Source organism: Aotus nancymaae, unplaced genomic scaffold, assembly GCF_030222135.1.
Source record: "Aotus nancymaae isolate 86718 unplaced genomic scaffold, 86718_ANA_hifiasm-v0.15.2.pri h1tg000072l, whole genome shotgun sequence".
In the NCBI taxonomy this organism is placed as follows: domain Eukaryota; kingdom Metazoa; phylum Chordata; class Mammalia; order Primates; family Aotidae; genus Aotus; species Aotus nancymaae.
In genome coordinates this window covers 17,627,999-17,641,528 of record NW_026988487.1, presented here as the reverse complement: position 1 = coordinate 17,641,528, position 13,530 = coordinate 17,627,999, and the positions used below count along the sequence as shown (strand labels likewise).

The 13,530-nt window shown below is 39.1% G+C and overlaps 1 protein-coding gene across 2 annotated transcripts in view; it reads left to right on the top strand.

Annotated features, from left to right (window-relative positions):
• The window catches only part of MYO1D (myosin ID), a 357,058-nt gene that overhangs the window by 188,248 nt on the left and 155,280 nt on the right, over positions 1-13,530 (top strand). For both annotated transcript variants that reach the window (XM_012449252.3, XM_012449253.3), the window contains exon 17: positions 12,137-12,360. In XM_012449252.3, coding sequence (XP_012304675.1) covers positions 12,137-12,360 — 224 coding nt within the window. The remainder of the gene's footprint in view (positions 1-12,136; positions 12,361-13,530) is intronic.

Below are 13,530 nucleotides of genomic sequence, written 5' to 3'. Positions count from 1 at the left end.
CTTTCAACTAAAGTAAGTTTTATACACAATAGCTTTTCATGTGTAGGTTTTCTGGTATAATTACTATTTATCTTATTATTTGAATAATTCTTTTATTTTGTTTCATTTCATTGCTTCCCAAAAGGATAGAACCTGGTTCTTTGGAAATTGTAGAGAAGGAAAAAACTTCCTCTACCTGCTTAGATTCAGTGCCTGGGGCCTGCAAATCTAACTCAGAAAAGACAGATTAACTGGAGAATAGGCATACAACTTTTACTGATGTGAGCATTTTATATGCACAGAACTTCACAGAAAAGAAGTGAAAAGCCTAAAGAAGTGGTAGACTCAGGGTCTTATTTACCATTTTAAAGAAAGGCAATAAATATGTGACTGGCCATGAGGTAGGGGATTTGGGATTCTAGAGCCAATAAATTGTGGGAAAGCGACTAGGAACTGCATGAGAGGAAGTAATGAACGATAAAGATTATTTTAGTAAGACCTATTTATATAGCTCATCTGGATGTGAACTCCTCCTTTCTGGTGATAAGAGTGTTCTTGTCTTCCTAGTACAAGGAGAGGGCGCTTTTCTCATGAGAAATATGTGCTTTATAGACAAATAGGAGTAGGGCAGAGAGCTTTTCCTGCATCTACTGTATCTTAGTTGTCTTTAGCTCAAAATAATCCTTACTCCAAAGTGGCATAATTTTGGGTGGCATATCCTGATCCCCTTCAAAATTAGTAGTCTGTGTACAAAGAAATCTATAGTCAACTATGTTTTTTTTTTCCAATTCTAATAAAGTAGATTTATATAGAAATTCTCAGAGCATCTAATTTGCTCATATACACCATGGATCTCCACAAAGGAATTGCAATATGCAGCTTTTCCAAACTTACTGAAAAATGGAACCTTTTTTTCAGGGAGCATTCCAAAAGCCCCGTGTTCCAGAATGCACTTTTAGAACTGTAAAATTAATGGTAGGGTATACCTTTAGCTGGTCCTTTCAAACATCAATTATTTCAGCAATCTAAGAAATTAATCAAAATTGAAATCATTTTCAAACACCTAAAGCAAATGTATACTCAATTTATTCAGACAGGAAACTTCTTGCCATCTATCAGAATGAGGCTAAGGTTGTCCCTTAGCTTTGTGAGGTCTGGGGAAAGACCTAGTGTCTAATTCTTCTTTACATAGATTTTAACCAACCTCCTCTTCCAGGGCCACCCCTCATTTCTACCTACAGAGGCACCCAGTCCTTTCCAGTCTAGAATATTTCTATAAAGATTTATATGTATTATTATAAAAATAATAATCTTTTATTTTTTTTTTTTTTTTTATTTTTTTAAAGAGAATAGGAAGGAGGAAAAAGGAAGAGAAAGAGAGAGAGAGAATGGGGAGGAGGGAGAAGGAAAAGAAAGAGGGAGAGAGAATGGAAGTATTGCTTTCTTGCCCAGGCTAGAATGCAATTTAATAATGGGTATTGAAAACCTCTTTTATACTGATAATTATACTTAATGATGTAGTCAGGAGGGAATAAGGGAAGAAGATAACAAACAAACAGTCAACCAATATTTAATTTAAACCTATGAAATGCTATGCGATTACTGAGGAGTGATTTACTTCCAATTATATAGTCACCTTTGGAATAGGTGTGAGGTGGTAATGTATGTTTTGTGTATTTGAAGTGGAGAGTTCTATAAATGTTTATTAAGTTTACTTGTTCCGGGTCCGAGTTCAAGTTCTGAATATCCTTGTTAATTTTCTATCTCGTTGATCTATAGAATCGTTAGCTCTTCTTGTTGCATTGATCCTTTTGCCATTATGTAATGTCATTCCTCGCCTCTTTTGATCTTTGTTGCTTTAAAGTCTACTTTATCAGAGGTGAGAATTGCATCTCCTGCTTTTTGTTTATTAGTTTATTTTTACTCTCTGTTTGATTGGTAAATCTTCCTCCTTCTCTTTGAGTCTTTGTGTATTGTTGCATGTAAGATGGGCCCGGATGCAGCATACCGATGGGTTTTGGCTTTTTATCCAATTAAAATATATATAAGTTTAATACCGGTATTTGATGCTAGCTGGCTGTTTTGCCCATTAGTTGATGTAAATTTTTTATTGTGTTAAAGTTCTTTGCTTTTTGATATATTTTTGGAAAGGCTGATATTGGTTGTTCCTTTATATGTATAGTGCTTCTTTCAGAAGCTCTTGTAAAGCAGGCCTGGTGGTGGTGAACTCTCTAAGTACTTGTTTGTTCGCAAAAGATTTAATTTTTCCTTCACTCATAAAGCTTAGTTTGGCTGGATAGGAAATTCTGGGTTGAAAGTTCTTTTCTTTAAGGATGTTAAATATTGGTCCCCACTCTTTTCTGGCTTGTAGGGTTTCTGCTGAGAGATCTGCTGTAAGTCTGATAGGTTTCCCTTTATGGGTAACCTGACCTTTCTCTCTGGCTGCCCTTAGTATTTTCTCCTTCATTTCAACCCTAATAAATCTGGCGATTATGTGCCTTGGGGTTGGTCTTCTTGAAGAATATCTTTGTGGTGTTCTCTGTATTACCTGGAGTTGAATATTACCCTGCCTTGCCAGGTTGGGAAAATTTTCCTGAATGATATCCTGAAGAGTATTTTCCAGCTTGGATTCATTCTCTTCATCACATTCAGGTACACCTATCAAACGTAAATTAGGTCTTTTCACATAGTCCCATATTTCCTGGAGACTTTGCTCATTCCTTTTCATCCTTTTTTCTGCATTCTTGTCTTCTCGTTTCATTTCACTGAGCTGGTCCTCGACTTCTGATATCCTTCCTTCTGCTTGATCAATTCGACTGTTTAAACTTGTGCATGCTTCGCGAAGTTCTCGTGTTGTGTTTTTCAGCTCCATCAATTCACTTATATTCTTCTCTAAATTGTCCATTCTCATTAACATTTCGTCAAACCTTTTTTCAAGGTTCTTAGTTTCTTTGCATTGGGTTCGAATAAGTTCTTTTAATTCACAGAAGTTTCTTATCACCCACGTTTGGAAACCTGCTTCTGTTATTGGAACACCCGTGTAATCTATTAAGCCTTGTTCCGTTACTGATGAGGAATTGCAATCCCCTGTAGAGGGAGAGGCATTCTGATTTTGAGTATTCTCTACCTTTTTACGCTGGTTTCTTCCCTTCATTATATATTTGTCCGTCTGTCGTCTTTATAATTACCGACTTTCTAACTGGGTCTCTGACGTCCAGCTTGTTGATTCCCTGTGCCGAAATCTGAGCAATCCACTGAGCCGGCCAAAACAGCGGTGTTAAGATTGATGGTGCTTTTCTGCCCGGGAATCTCCGGACTCTGCACCAAGAACTGGTGTGCTAAGGCACCAGCAAAACCGCCACGCCGGCCACAAGAGTCGCCCTGGCGACCCGTGGTGCTCCTCCACTGGGAATCTCCTGGTCCATGAGCAACTAATATTCGTCTGAAAGTGTGGCGTCCTCTCGTTCTTTGCGCTTTCACTGGGAGGTACGTGCCCGAGCTGCTAATCATCAGCCATCTTGGATCTCTCAATAATCTTTTATTTTTAAGGAGTACTATGTGTTTTGAATCCTAGGCATCTGTCACACAAGGTCAAAGCCTGACCTGTACTCTTTACCAGGTGGTAAGCCACCTCGGTGTCAGACCGAGGTAGATCTGGGGATGGTAGAGGCTGTTGGAGTCTCCTGAAATAGCTGAAATATTTTCAGACACCACTTTGGATCTGCTCAGTCGCTCAAACACTTGACCAAAACTCTGTAGTTCTGCATCAAAATGCAGTTTAAAGATAGTCTTGACTTGAGAGATTTTGAAGATGAATTACCAAGTTTTTACCTTCTCTTTTAAGCAAACAAAACCAAACAAAAGAAAGCAGTCACTTTCCTACAGCTCCACAAAGTGTTTACAAGATTGAATCCTGGAAGGTCCATCAGAATTATTTAACCTATTATCTGGAGTAATTTTATTTTCATTTGTCTGCAAAATAATTGCAATTTGGGTTTCAATAGTGTTGCTGTTGGGCTGTTCTTCTGATAGTAATTGACCAAAAGGTTCAATTACTTCTTGAAGTTACAGTTATAAGGAGGCTGTCAGACCATGTCATCATCATAGTGAAGAAATCATTCATAGGCAGCAATTATGTACACTAAAAAATTGCAAGGTTAATGGATCTGGACAAGGCCATATATATAAAATGGGCATGTCCTAAATGAAGGTTCACAGGTCAAGTAACTCGGCAAGTTAGTCTCCCAGACCAAGGTAAGGCAGCTCAGGGGTGGTCACTTCTAAATTATGTTCCACCAAGCACATACCAGTACCACCACCTGCAGTAGTTAAGTTTATCAGGGTCGCTTGTAATGATCAGACTCACATGTACTTTTTGTATGTGTGTGACTCTTCATTTCAATGATTTTACATTTGTTTATTGACTAAAGATTTGTTTTTCTTGTGTCTTAGATTTCCCCTATGTCTTCCAAAATTTTACTAATTTATCTGTAAAACTAAGGAATTTTGTGTCAGGAATTATGCTAAGAGTCTATAAATTCAATTCACTGGATCTTATTTTCTTCTTGGTACATATTAACCTGCTATTCTGGTAAAAACATGGGCACCAGCATTTTAAAAATAGCACATCAGGTCTTTATTTATTTTGTCCCTTATAGAGATGGAAAAGGAATAACTCAGAAAGATTTTTCTGTCTTTGAGTTTTCCTTTAAAATAGCTCTTAGAAGGGCCACACCCTTCATCAGTCAATCATGAAATACCCCAAATTGGATGCAACTGTCATATTCAAATTTGATGCAACATGTGCATACAAAATTTGGTATAGTTACAATTTGCTCAGCGTTCATTCAACCAGAGTTCATTATTTACATAAATAAACTCTCCTTCACCACAACTTTTTAAGAACCATAAGGTGTCAGCACTCTGCCCAGATAATCATATGGGGAACTTAAAGGTAGAAATGGAAGAAAGATGCTTCTAAAAATTGTCCTTAGGCATGGAGGACCTGAGAAGCTGGGAGCTGAAACGTTGAAGGATTCTATTTGTGGAAACCAAGAGAATGTCTAATTCAGAGCACCAGGGGGCTGTGAAGTAGGGATTTGTATTGACAACAACACAGAAGGAACCGCAACGCCCACAATGACTAGAATTTTAAAAAACAAAACATGGGGAACTAGGAGAAAAAAGGAAAGCTGACCTGTGTTTGATTCTGGAACTAAACGGAAGATACGTAATTGCCCTACGTCTTAATAGAGTATAACCTAGAATCCTACTTTTTTTGCAAAGTTTATTTTGTACTTAATGACTGTTAGATGTTGCTTTGAAACATCTGACCACTGAAGAAGTATGCACCAGAAGAAAAAGGGGTGGAATTAAGATGGCATTATGAAACGTGGTTAAACATGACGGTTGTGTTTATACTCACTCTCAACGTCCCGAAAAGAGCAGAAAAGGGGCTGGTCCAAGTGCAGTGGTGTTTACAGCTAATTGATCACAACCAGTTACAGATTTCTTTGTTCCTTCTCCACTCCCACTGCTTCACTTGACTGGCCTATAAAAAATAAAAAGAAAAAAGTAAAAAGAAAAAAAAAGCAGAAAAGGAATAAAAATTGGATAAACCCACAAGGGCAAATAGTACCATAGTGGAAACAACAGCCGACGAGGTGTCAACATAAGTTTAGAAGTAAGTAAATGAGTGGTTACTCCCCCAGGCAAGTGCCTGCAGAGAACAAGGCAAACAAGCCAGTTCAACTAACCCTAGGGCTGTAGAAAGACTCCAGACTGGGAAGGACTGGGTGCCTCTGTAGGCAGGGATGAGGGGTGGCCCTGAAAGAGGAGGTTGGTTAAAATCTATGTAAAGAGGAATTAGACGGTAGGTCTCTCCCCAGACCTCACAAAGCTAAGGGACAACCTCAGCCTCATTCTGATAGACGGCAAGAAGTTTCCTGTCTGAGTAACTTGAATAGGACTTAGAGAAGTTCTGAGCTTAGGGACATCAGGCTCAGTGGAGGAGAGGAGTCAGGTACCATATTGAGACCAAGGATATTAAGTGAAAGTGTAGATACTGAGGAGTAAGATTCCCCCCACCACCCACCCCAGGCCCCTTCACTCAGGATTCTGGCAGGAAGAGGAAACACTTCATGATCTTGACATTCTAGGGTTCCCCACAGATGGCTAGTCCCAACCTAATCACCCTATAGTGAAGTTCCCCATCCACGAAGCACTTACACAGAGCTTCCAAGCGCTGTTCACCCTGCAGTGTGAGTGGAGGGCCAACAATCCCTATGCATTTGAGGAAGGCCTTGGGCAAGGCCAAGACTAAGACAAATAGGAGAATTAGGGATTTAGAGGTAGCAGGTACAATATAAGGAACAGTGCAAAAAATAAAACCATAAGTCATATACTCGCAGGATGAGATGTTGCACTCATAAAGTAAGCCCAACATACTTTTAAAAGAAATATTACAAGAGCAAGGATGAGCTCTTAAAGATGGAAAACATGAGAGCCAAAGTGAAAGATTCAATATCAGGCTTGGAAGATGAAGTAGAATGCATTCATTCATTCAGCAAATATTATTGACTAGTTACTAGATCCTTGACATTGTTCCAGACAGTGAAAATACATCAGTGAGCAAAACAGACAAAGAGTCCCAGCCTAGTAACCCTTAAATTCTAGTGCAAGCGTGCATAATCAACACCATAATATGTAGGTTACATGGTATGTTGGAAGGGGTTGAGTGCTCGGGGGGAAAAAGAAGAGCAGAGCATGGTAAGGAGAATCAAGAGTGCTGGGAGGTGGGAGTGGAGACAAGTTGAACTTTTAAATAAGAAGGCCAGGGCTGGCCTCCCTTGAGAACGTGACAGCTGAGCAAAGATGCAGAGGGTGAGGAAGTCAGCCATCTGATGGCTGGGAGCAGATTATTCCAGGCAGAGGGAGCAACTAGCCCAAAGACCCTGAGATAAGAGGGTGCCTGGCCTGTGCCAGGTCCAGCAGGGAGGCCAGTGTGGTAGGAGCAAGCAGGGGAGAGGACAGCGGGAGATGAGGTGGGGAGGAGACAGTGCCAGACCATATGGGGCCATGGAGACTATGGGAAGGACTTTGGCTTTTCTGCTGAGGGAAAAGGAGAGCCACTGCAGAGTTTGAGCAGAGAAGTGACATGATCTGACTGTGGTCTTAAAAGGATCACTCTGGCTGCTGTGTTGAGAATTGGCACCTCAATTTCAAGGATGTGTGCAATGCCATGCCAGCATCCTCTGTTTATACCTCCGTTGTTCCCTCTGAGCAGGCCTCTCTGCTGCTGTCCTCTTTTCTGAGAAATGGTCCCTCGCTTGCTTCTCTGTCAGTATGCTCTCTACCCGATATCCTCTGCTGACTTCACCTCACAGGTCCCAGCACGTGTCCTTCGGCTCCCGCTCCTCTGGCCTCACATCCTAAAGCATGTTACATCTGGCTGGTTCTGCTTTTGTGTTAATATTGTTAGAAGCAGGGCCTCTTTTGCCTCCCTTGTTGTTTGTTGAACCTCTTAGGCATATGCAAATAAGTATTAAGCACTTGTTTTTTAACATAACATTTAATTTTCTGCTTTCTGAAGCTCTGTCATCAGGCAGAGTCCTTTACAGAGGTAAGCTTTGTATGACTCTTGAAAAACTCAACAGTTTAAGCTGCTTTAATCAGAGAGAGAAAACAAGAAAATCTGTTTTATACCTTAAATTCCAAACCTGCAGACTCTTGGTGGCAAAACCAACCAACAACCCTTCTGCCACACACACACACAAACTTTTATGGAAGCATATCTATTTAAACCAAATATACTTAGATTATAAGGAAAAATGCATGAATCATTTTTCCTGTAAAATCATTTTCCTCTGTAGTTTTCAGTACTTATCCTTTGATGTTAAAAAAAATAGAGCCTAAGGGACTTCTGATAAAGTTGGTGATATAACTGCAGGTTCACAAAATTCCCTTCCCATAGAATTGTGTAAGATTAACAAATATCAAATGTAAAAATAACAAAGAACATGCCATCAACCCTGAAACCAAGAAAAGATTCCAACTTCATACCATAAACTTTGAGAAGTGTCATCCAAAAAAAGAAAACTTGGGCCAAATTGAAAGAAGATACTAAAAAAAAAAAAAAAATCAATACATTCTTCAAAGAGAAGAGTGGAGCATGGAGAAGTACAAGGAGGGAATCCTGAAAAATTTTACTGCTTTTGAAGGCGCTACATTGAGTATAAAGGTGTACCAGCAGAAGGGCTTAGAACATCCCATACATTCACTGGGGACCCTTTCTTTCATCAAGAAGACTTCTTTAACAAGCAAGAAGAGTAGGCAAAGTTTGCTGTCTTTCCTGCCTCTGATATATCAGTAACTGGATGTGAAATGAGGAAGTCATCTGCAGGCAATGATTATTATGGCCGAACCAAGGAAAGCTCCACTAGACATGGAAAAGGAACACTTGGGCCCATAACAAGCCGGAAGCCTGTGATACAACCCGGATGTGGTGAAGCAAGCCTCTGATGCATTTATTTCACAGAATGAAGACCTTGCTGGTAGTTACTTAAAGCCCCTGCACACGCTCCTCTCCTCTTAGGCAACTAAATGACTGGATAAGGAATTATCCAGTCCATATCATAGGTGGAAGAATAAAAAACATCCAGTCCATATCATAGGTAGAAGAATAAAGCAATATTAATCAGGCACTGTTTAGGGGCAAATGGCAGACTGAGAAAGAATGACTTATGTCTGCTAAGCAGTTTTAAGGTCACACTGACATGTGATGGAGGCAAAATATCTGCATATGCAAAAAAAGAAAGTAGCACAACTCACTAAAGGTAAAAAAGAATAGACTTTCCAATAGTCGTAACAGCCTCTGCTTATTGAGCACTGACTACCCACCAGGCACTATTTTAAGTGTTGTGTATATATTAACTCCATTAATCCTCACAACACTACAAGGTAAACATCACAATTATCCCCATTTTACAGCTAAGAAAACTAAGGCACAGAGGAGTTAAGAAGTTTGCCCAAGTTTACACAGCTCTTAAGAGTGGGACCAGGATTTGAAAACAGGCAGTCTGAGTCCAGAGCTGCTTCTCAGCTACTCTGCTTTTAATAGACAACATTTTAGGTAACTGCTTTTTACTTTCAAGGAAATTTCAGAGAATACAAATGTATTGTCCATACACCTTTTCTTGAAAGCTGCTGGGGAAGAGGAGGGAAGAAAAGCAAGAAAAAGAAAGATATAAGCTCACAACTCAGATCCAACATGGAAGAGTAGTTTAAAAAGTCCCAGGATAGGTAACTGTTCAGTGGGCTTAAAGAACATAAGGATACAGGGAATTAAAAAAAAAAAAAAAAAAAAAGATTCAGTTAATGTGCTTGACAAGTAGAAAAATTATTGCTAATCATTTGATGGGTCTGTAAGAGCATTTGGCAGAAATTAGCAATAGGTGTCTAGAAAATAAAGCAAATTTTAAAAACAAGGCAGTTACTAATGACAGGTAAAAACAAATACACATAATAAAGAAAGAACATTCATATTCCTTAGCACAGCAGGGAACCAAATATATGTGTAATATATGATGCAATATAATATATCCATATCATATGTAAATTATTCAATATATAATGTTAATATATGCAATAATGTAAACATACTTTAACTATCATTGGGAGGATAGAGGAGAAATAAGAATGATGGTGGGAGAGCTAAATCTCCATTTTGTGTGATTTGGATAGCGTGTAAAAGGTCAACCAAGAAATCATAGTATATGTGGTTTTGGGGGGTTTTGTTTTGTTTTGTTTTGTTTTGGTTTTGTTTTGTTTTGTTTTGTTTTGTTTTGTTTTGTTTGAGACAGGGTCTCACTTCCATCACCCAGGCTGGAGTACAGTGGTATGCTCACAGTAGCCTTAACTTCCTGCACTCAGGCAATCCTCCCACCTCAACCTCCTCAGTAGCTGAGACTACAGGTGCACACCATCACACCCAGCTAATTTTTCTGTATTTTTCATAGAGACAGGGTTTTGCCATGTTGCCCAGGCTGGTTTCGAACTCCTGGGCTCAAGTGATCCTCCCACCTCAGCCTTCCAGAGTGCTAGGATTACAGGCGTGAGCCACCGCACCTAGCCATATTATTTATGAAAAATACTGGATGAAGCATCTAAAATAGTTTGTGTGGACTGAGACTGGAGGTAGGGCAGTGGGTTTAGATGGGTGAAGAGAAGAGCCCCTGTTTTGTATTATATGCATGTTTGTGCTATTTGATTTTTTTCAACTATTAAAAACCTAAATAAACCAACACAGATGAAATTATAAAGATTATCAAGAAAGACCCCCTTTATAAAGTCGGTTTCTTTTAAAAGAAAACAAAGTACCGCTTAAAAAGTACTTACTTATAAAATGGTTTTTTTCAATTTGCTAAAGAATCTAACCGAAAACATTCTAATAGAAAGCTCTATAAAATACTTCTTGAAAATTAAAGATTGATTTCCTATATAGATGTGGCTCCAGGTGGTCTCAAATTCCTTCCCTTAGAAAAACAGCAACAAACAGTAGGAAACTTCAAAAATGTGTTTTGTCTAAGAAACTAAATCACATACTTTCACCCTATAATTGTATTTTTGTGGTTTTTCAAGATACTAAAGAAGGGACCTTTATTTTTGCACTTGGGTGGAGGCGTAACAAAGCCATCTGTACAGTGGATTCAGCTACAAGGCGGGGAGCCATTTTGACTAAAAAGGGCTGCTGTACTGACGCCACGTGAGTTGAGGAGTCAGTTTTTATTGCCTCATTGTCTTCAAAGATTCTATTTATATGTGAACTCTAGATTACCATCACAAATTGCCCATATGTCATGTTTCCCTTAAACATTATGTTTTTTCTTGACCCATTAGGGTCCCTTGATCACCTCCTGCACGTAGTGTGCAAACAAATCTATCTTTATCGTGCAGCAGGCTGAAAAGGGAGAGCACTGCAAGCACATGGTGTCCGTTCAGGAGTCCGAATAGGGACAAACCTAAAACAACTGAGTCAAATGAGGTGTTGTGCAAGTTTTGCTGGGAGGAATTGGTGGGTACAGATGGGGATTTTTAAGAAGAAATAAAAGAAACCCGAAGGAGTCCTCAGAACCCGTACTGTGGGCTTTGAACTAGAAGTTGAAGATCTTGGCTCTGAAAAGCCAGAGAGAGAAATAATACAATCAACCTAAGAATTGGAACGGCTATTTAAGTGGCACAATATACTGGGGCATGATGGTGATATGTATACAGAATTCATCGAAGAAAGTAACTAGGGTTGTTTGGCCTCTTGGAGACTGGTAGCAGAAAGGGAAAGAAAGGAGTTTACACTGAAATATTGTGAAAGAAGGAGTAAAGTGATGGTAGAGAGGATATATAGGGGAAGAGCCAGTGATTAATTAAAGATCGCACCAAATTTGCTTTTGCTTGAGAAGTTGATAAATACAGATACCTGGACAAAGGATCCTAAAAAATATAAGTATCTCTGATTTTTCCATGCTTGGATGAAATTGGCATTGAGACATTTATGTGGTCTCTCGTTGATTTGTGGGCACTGAGAAACTTTTAACAAAGATTCACATGATATTAGTATGTAATCTGTTTAACCCTTTCCCCGTGAATATATCTAATCCTTGAGCATTTGCATAGCGCCATGGGAGACGAGGTGCACAGGCTGTGTGTAAGTCAGTTTGTAAATCCAAAGTGGCATTATACCAGTGGCCAGCATGTATAATCTATGTAAAGTTAAGTTTCACAAGAAAACTATAGATGCTTATGGCATGATGTTCTGACTCATCTCACTTCCCTTCAGCATTCCTAAAATATTTATCCAAAGATATTTGCATTTTTGGCTTTCTTCTTTTCATGACAGTAAAGTTAAAAACAGGAGTCAGCTTCAGGCTCAGCACACACTCCAGTGTAGAATAATGAGCAGCTAGACAGCTGAAACAAAATGACTGACGTGACTCCCCGCGCCATCTGTTGGTGGCAGGTGGAACTGACATGCTTTGGCTCTGGCTGATTTTGTGCACAATTGCAAGTTGCCTGTTTCAGTTTGTAAGTACAGGAGATGCTATAATGTCAAAGCCATCTACAACTCAGCCAGCCAACATTTTCCTTTTTTTTCTCTATTGTGAAGGTGTGGCGGGGCACCCTGGCCCGCATGCGGTACAAGAGAACCAAGGCAGCTCTGACCATAATCAGGTACTACCGGCGCTACAAAGTAAAGTCATACATCCACGAGGTGGCCAGACGCTTCCACGGCGTCAAGACCATGAGAGATTACGGGAAACACGTGAAGTGGCCAAGCCCTCCTAAAGTTCTTCGCCGTTTCGAGGAGGCCCTGCAGATGATTTTCAATAGGTAAGAACGCGTTGCTGTGTGCTGCAGCCATTTATGATGGCACAGTTAATCCTGTGCAAAGTCACAAGTCTGAGACCATGATATTGGCTCATCTATTTGCTGTTATGACATTTACCTTTACCTTATGTTTTCAGTTTTGTAGATTTGGCTTTCAAAGAGCATCTGCTTACCCCTCAAAATAAAGGAACTGTGAATTTGTTTTTCCTGTAGCAGTTGACAGCAATGTGCCACAACCCCTGGACACAAGCCGTAGTCAAGATAAGCTACTAGCATGCTGTTTCTACTTTCTTTTATTAGCTAAAAATAAAACTACCACACATAACTCAAACTAGAAAATCCATTAATCCTTTCAAAGCAGTGGTTCTCAATTCTGCTTAGAATAGCGAGGAGTTTAGGAAATACGCCAACACCCAGGTCCTACCACCAGAGAGTCCTGTTTAATGGTGCTTGTGGGGGGGCACCCAGGCAGAAGTCCTTTTTTAAAGTTTCCCACGTGATTTTAAAGTGTAGCCAAAGGGGAAAATAACTGTTTTTAGAGCAAGCTATCTTTTACATAAATTAAAACCCATGTAAAATTTGGTACCTTTCCAACTGGTCTTTATTTTTTTATAACCTGCCGTGGATCTCAGTGTGTAGTTATTCCAAGTCCCTTCTTGCTTTTTGAGCTGATTTATTACCAGTATATACCAGATAGATATATTTAGTTCTATCTTAGATACAGCCATCTAGTGACATAAACTAAGCTACTTCTCAAATATAGTCATTTTATCATGATACTCCATAAAGAACACTTTGAACTAATTAATATGCTGAATGTACAAGAACTAATGTATAATTCCATGCTAAATCAGATTTTATCTTCTTTAGACTGCTCTATATATAATTGATGGAAGGTATCAAAAGATAAAGAAAACTGTGTGGAAGAAAACTCTTTTATATATCTTATTTACTTCTTTAAAAAAAATAAATAATTGCTCATAAGAAGAAAAAAAAATACAGAATTATTGAAAACAAAAGTACCTCAACTGTCAGTTCTCAGATACAGTTCTGTAAATAATTAGTTTTCAGCCTTGGCAGGCTTTTTACATAGTCACATATGATTTGGGCATTTTTTTCTCTTTTTTACACAAATGGGATTATATGAATGGTTACATGGCTTTACTTAAAAAG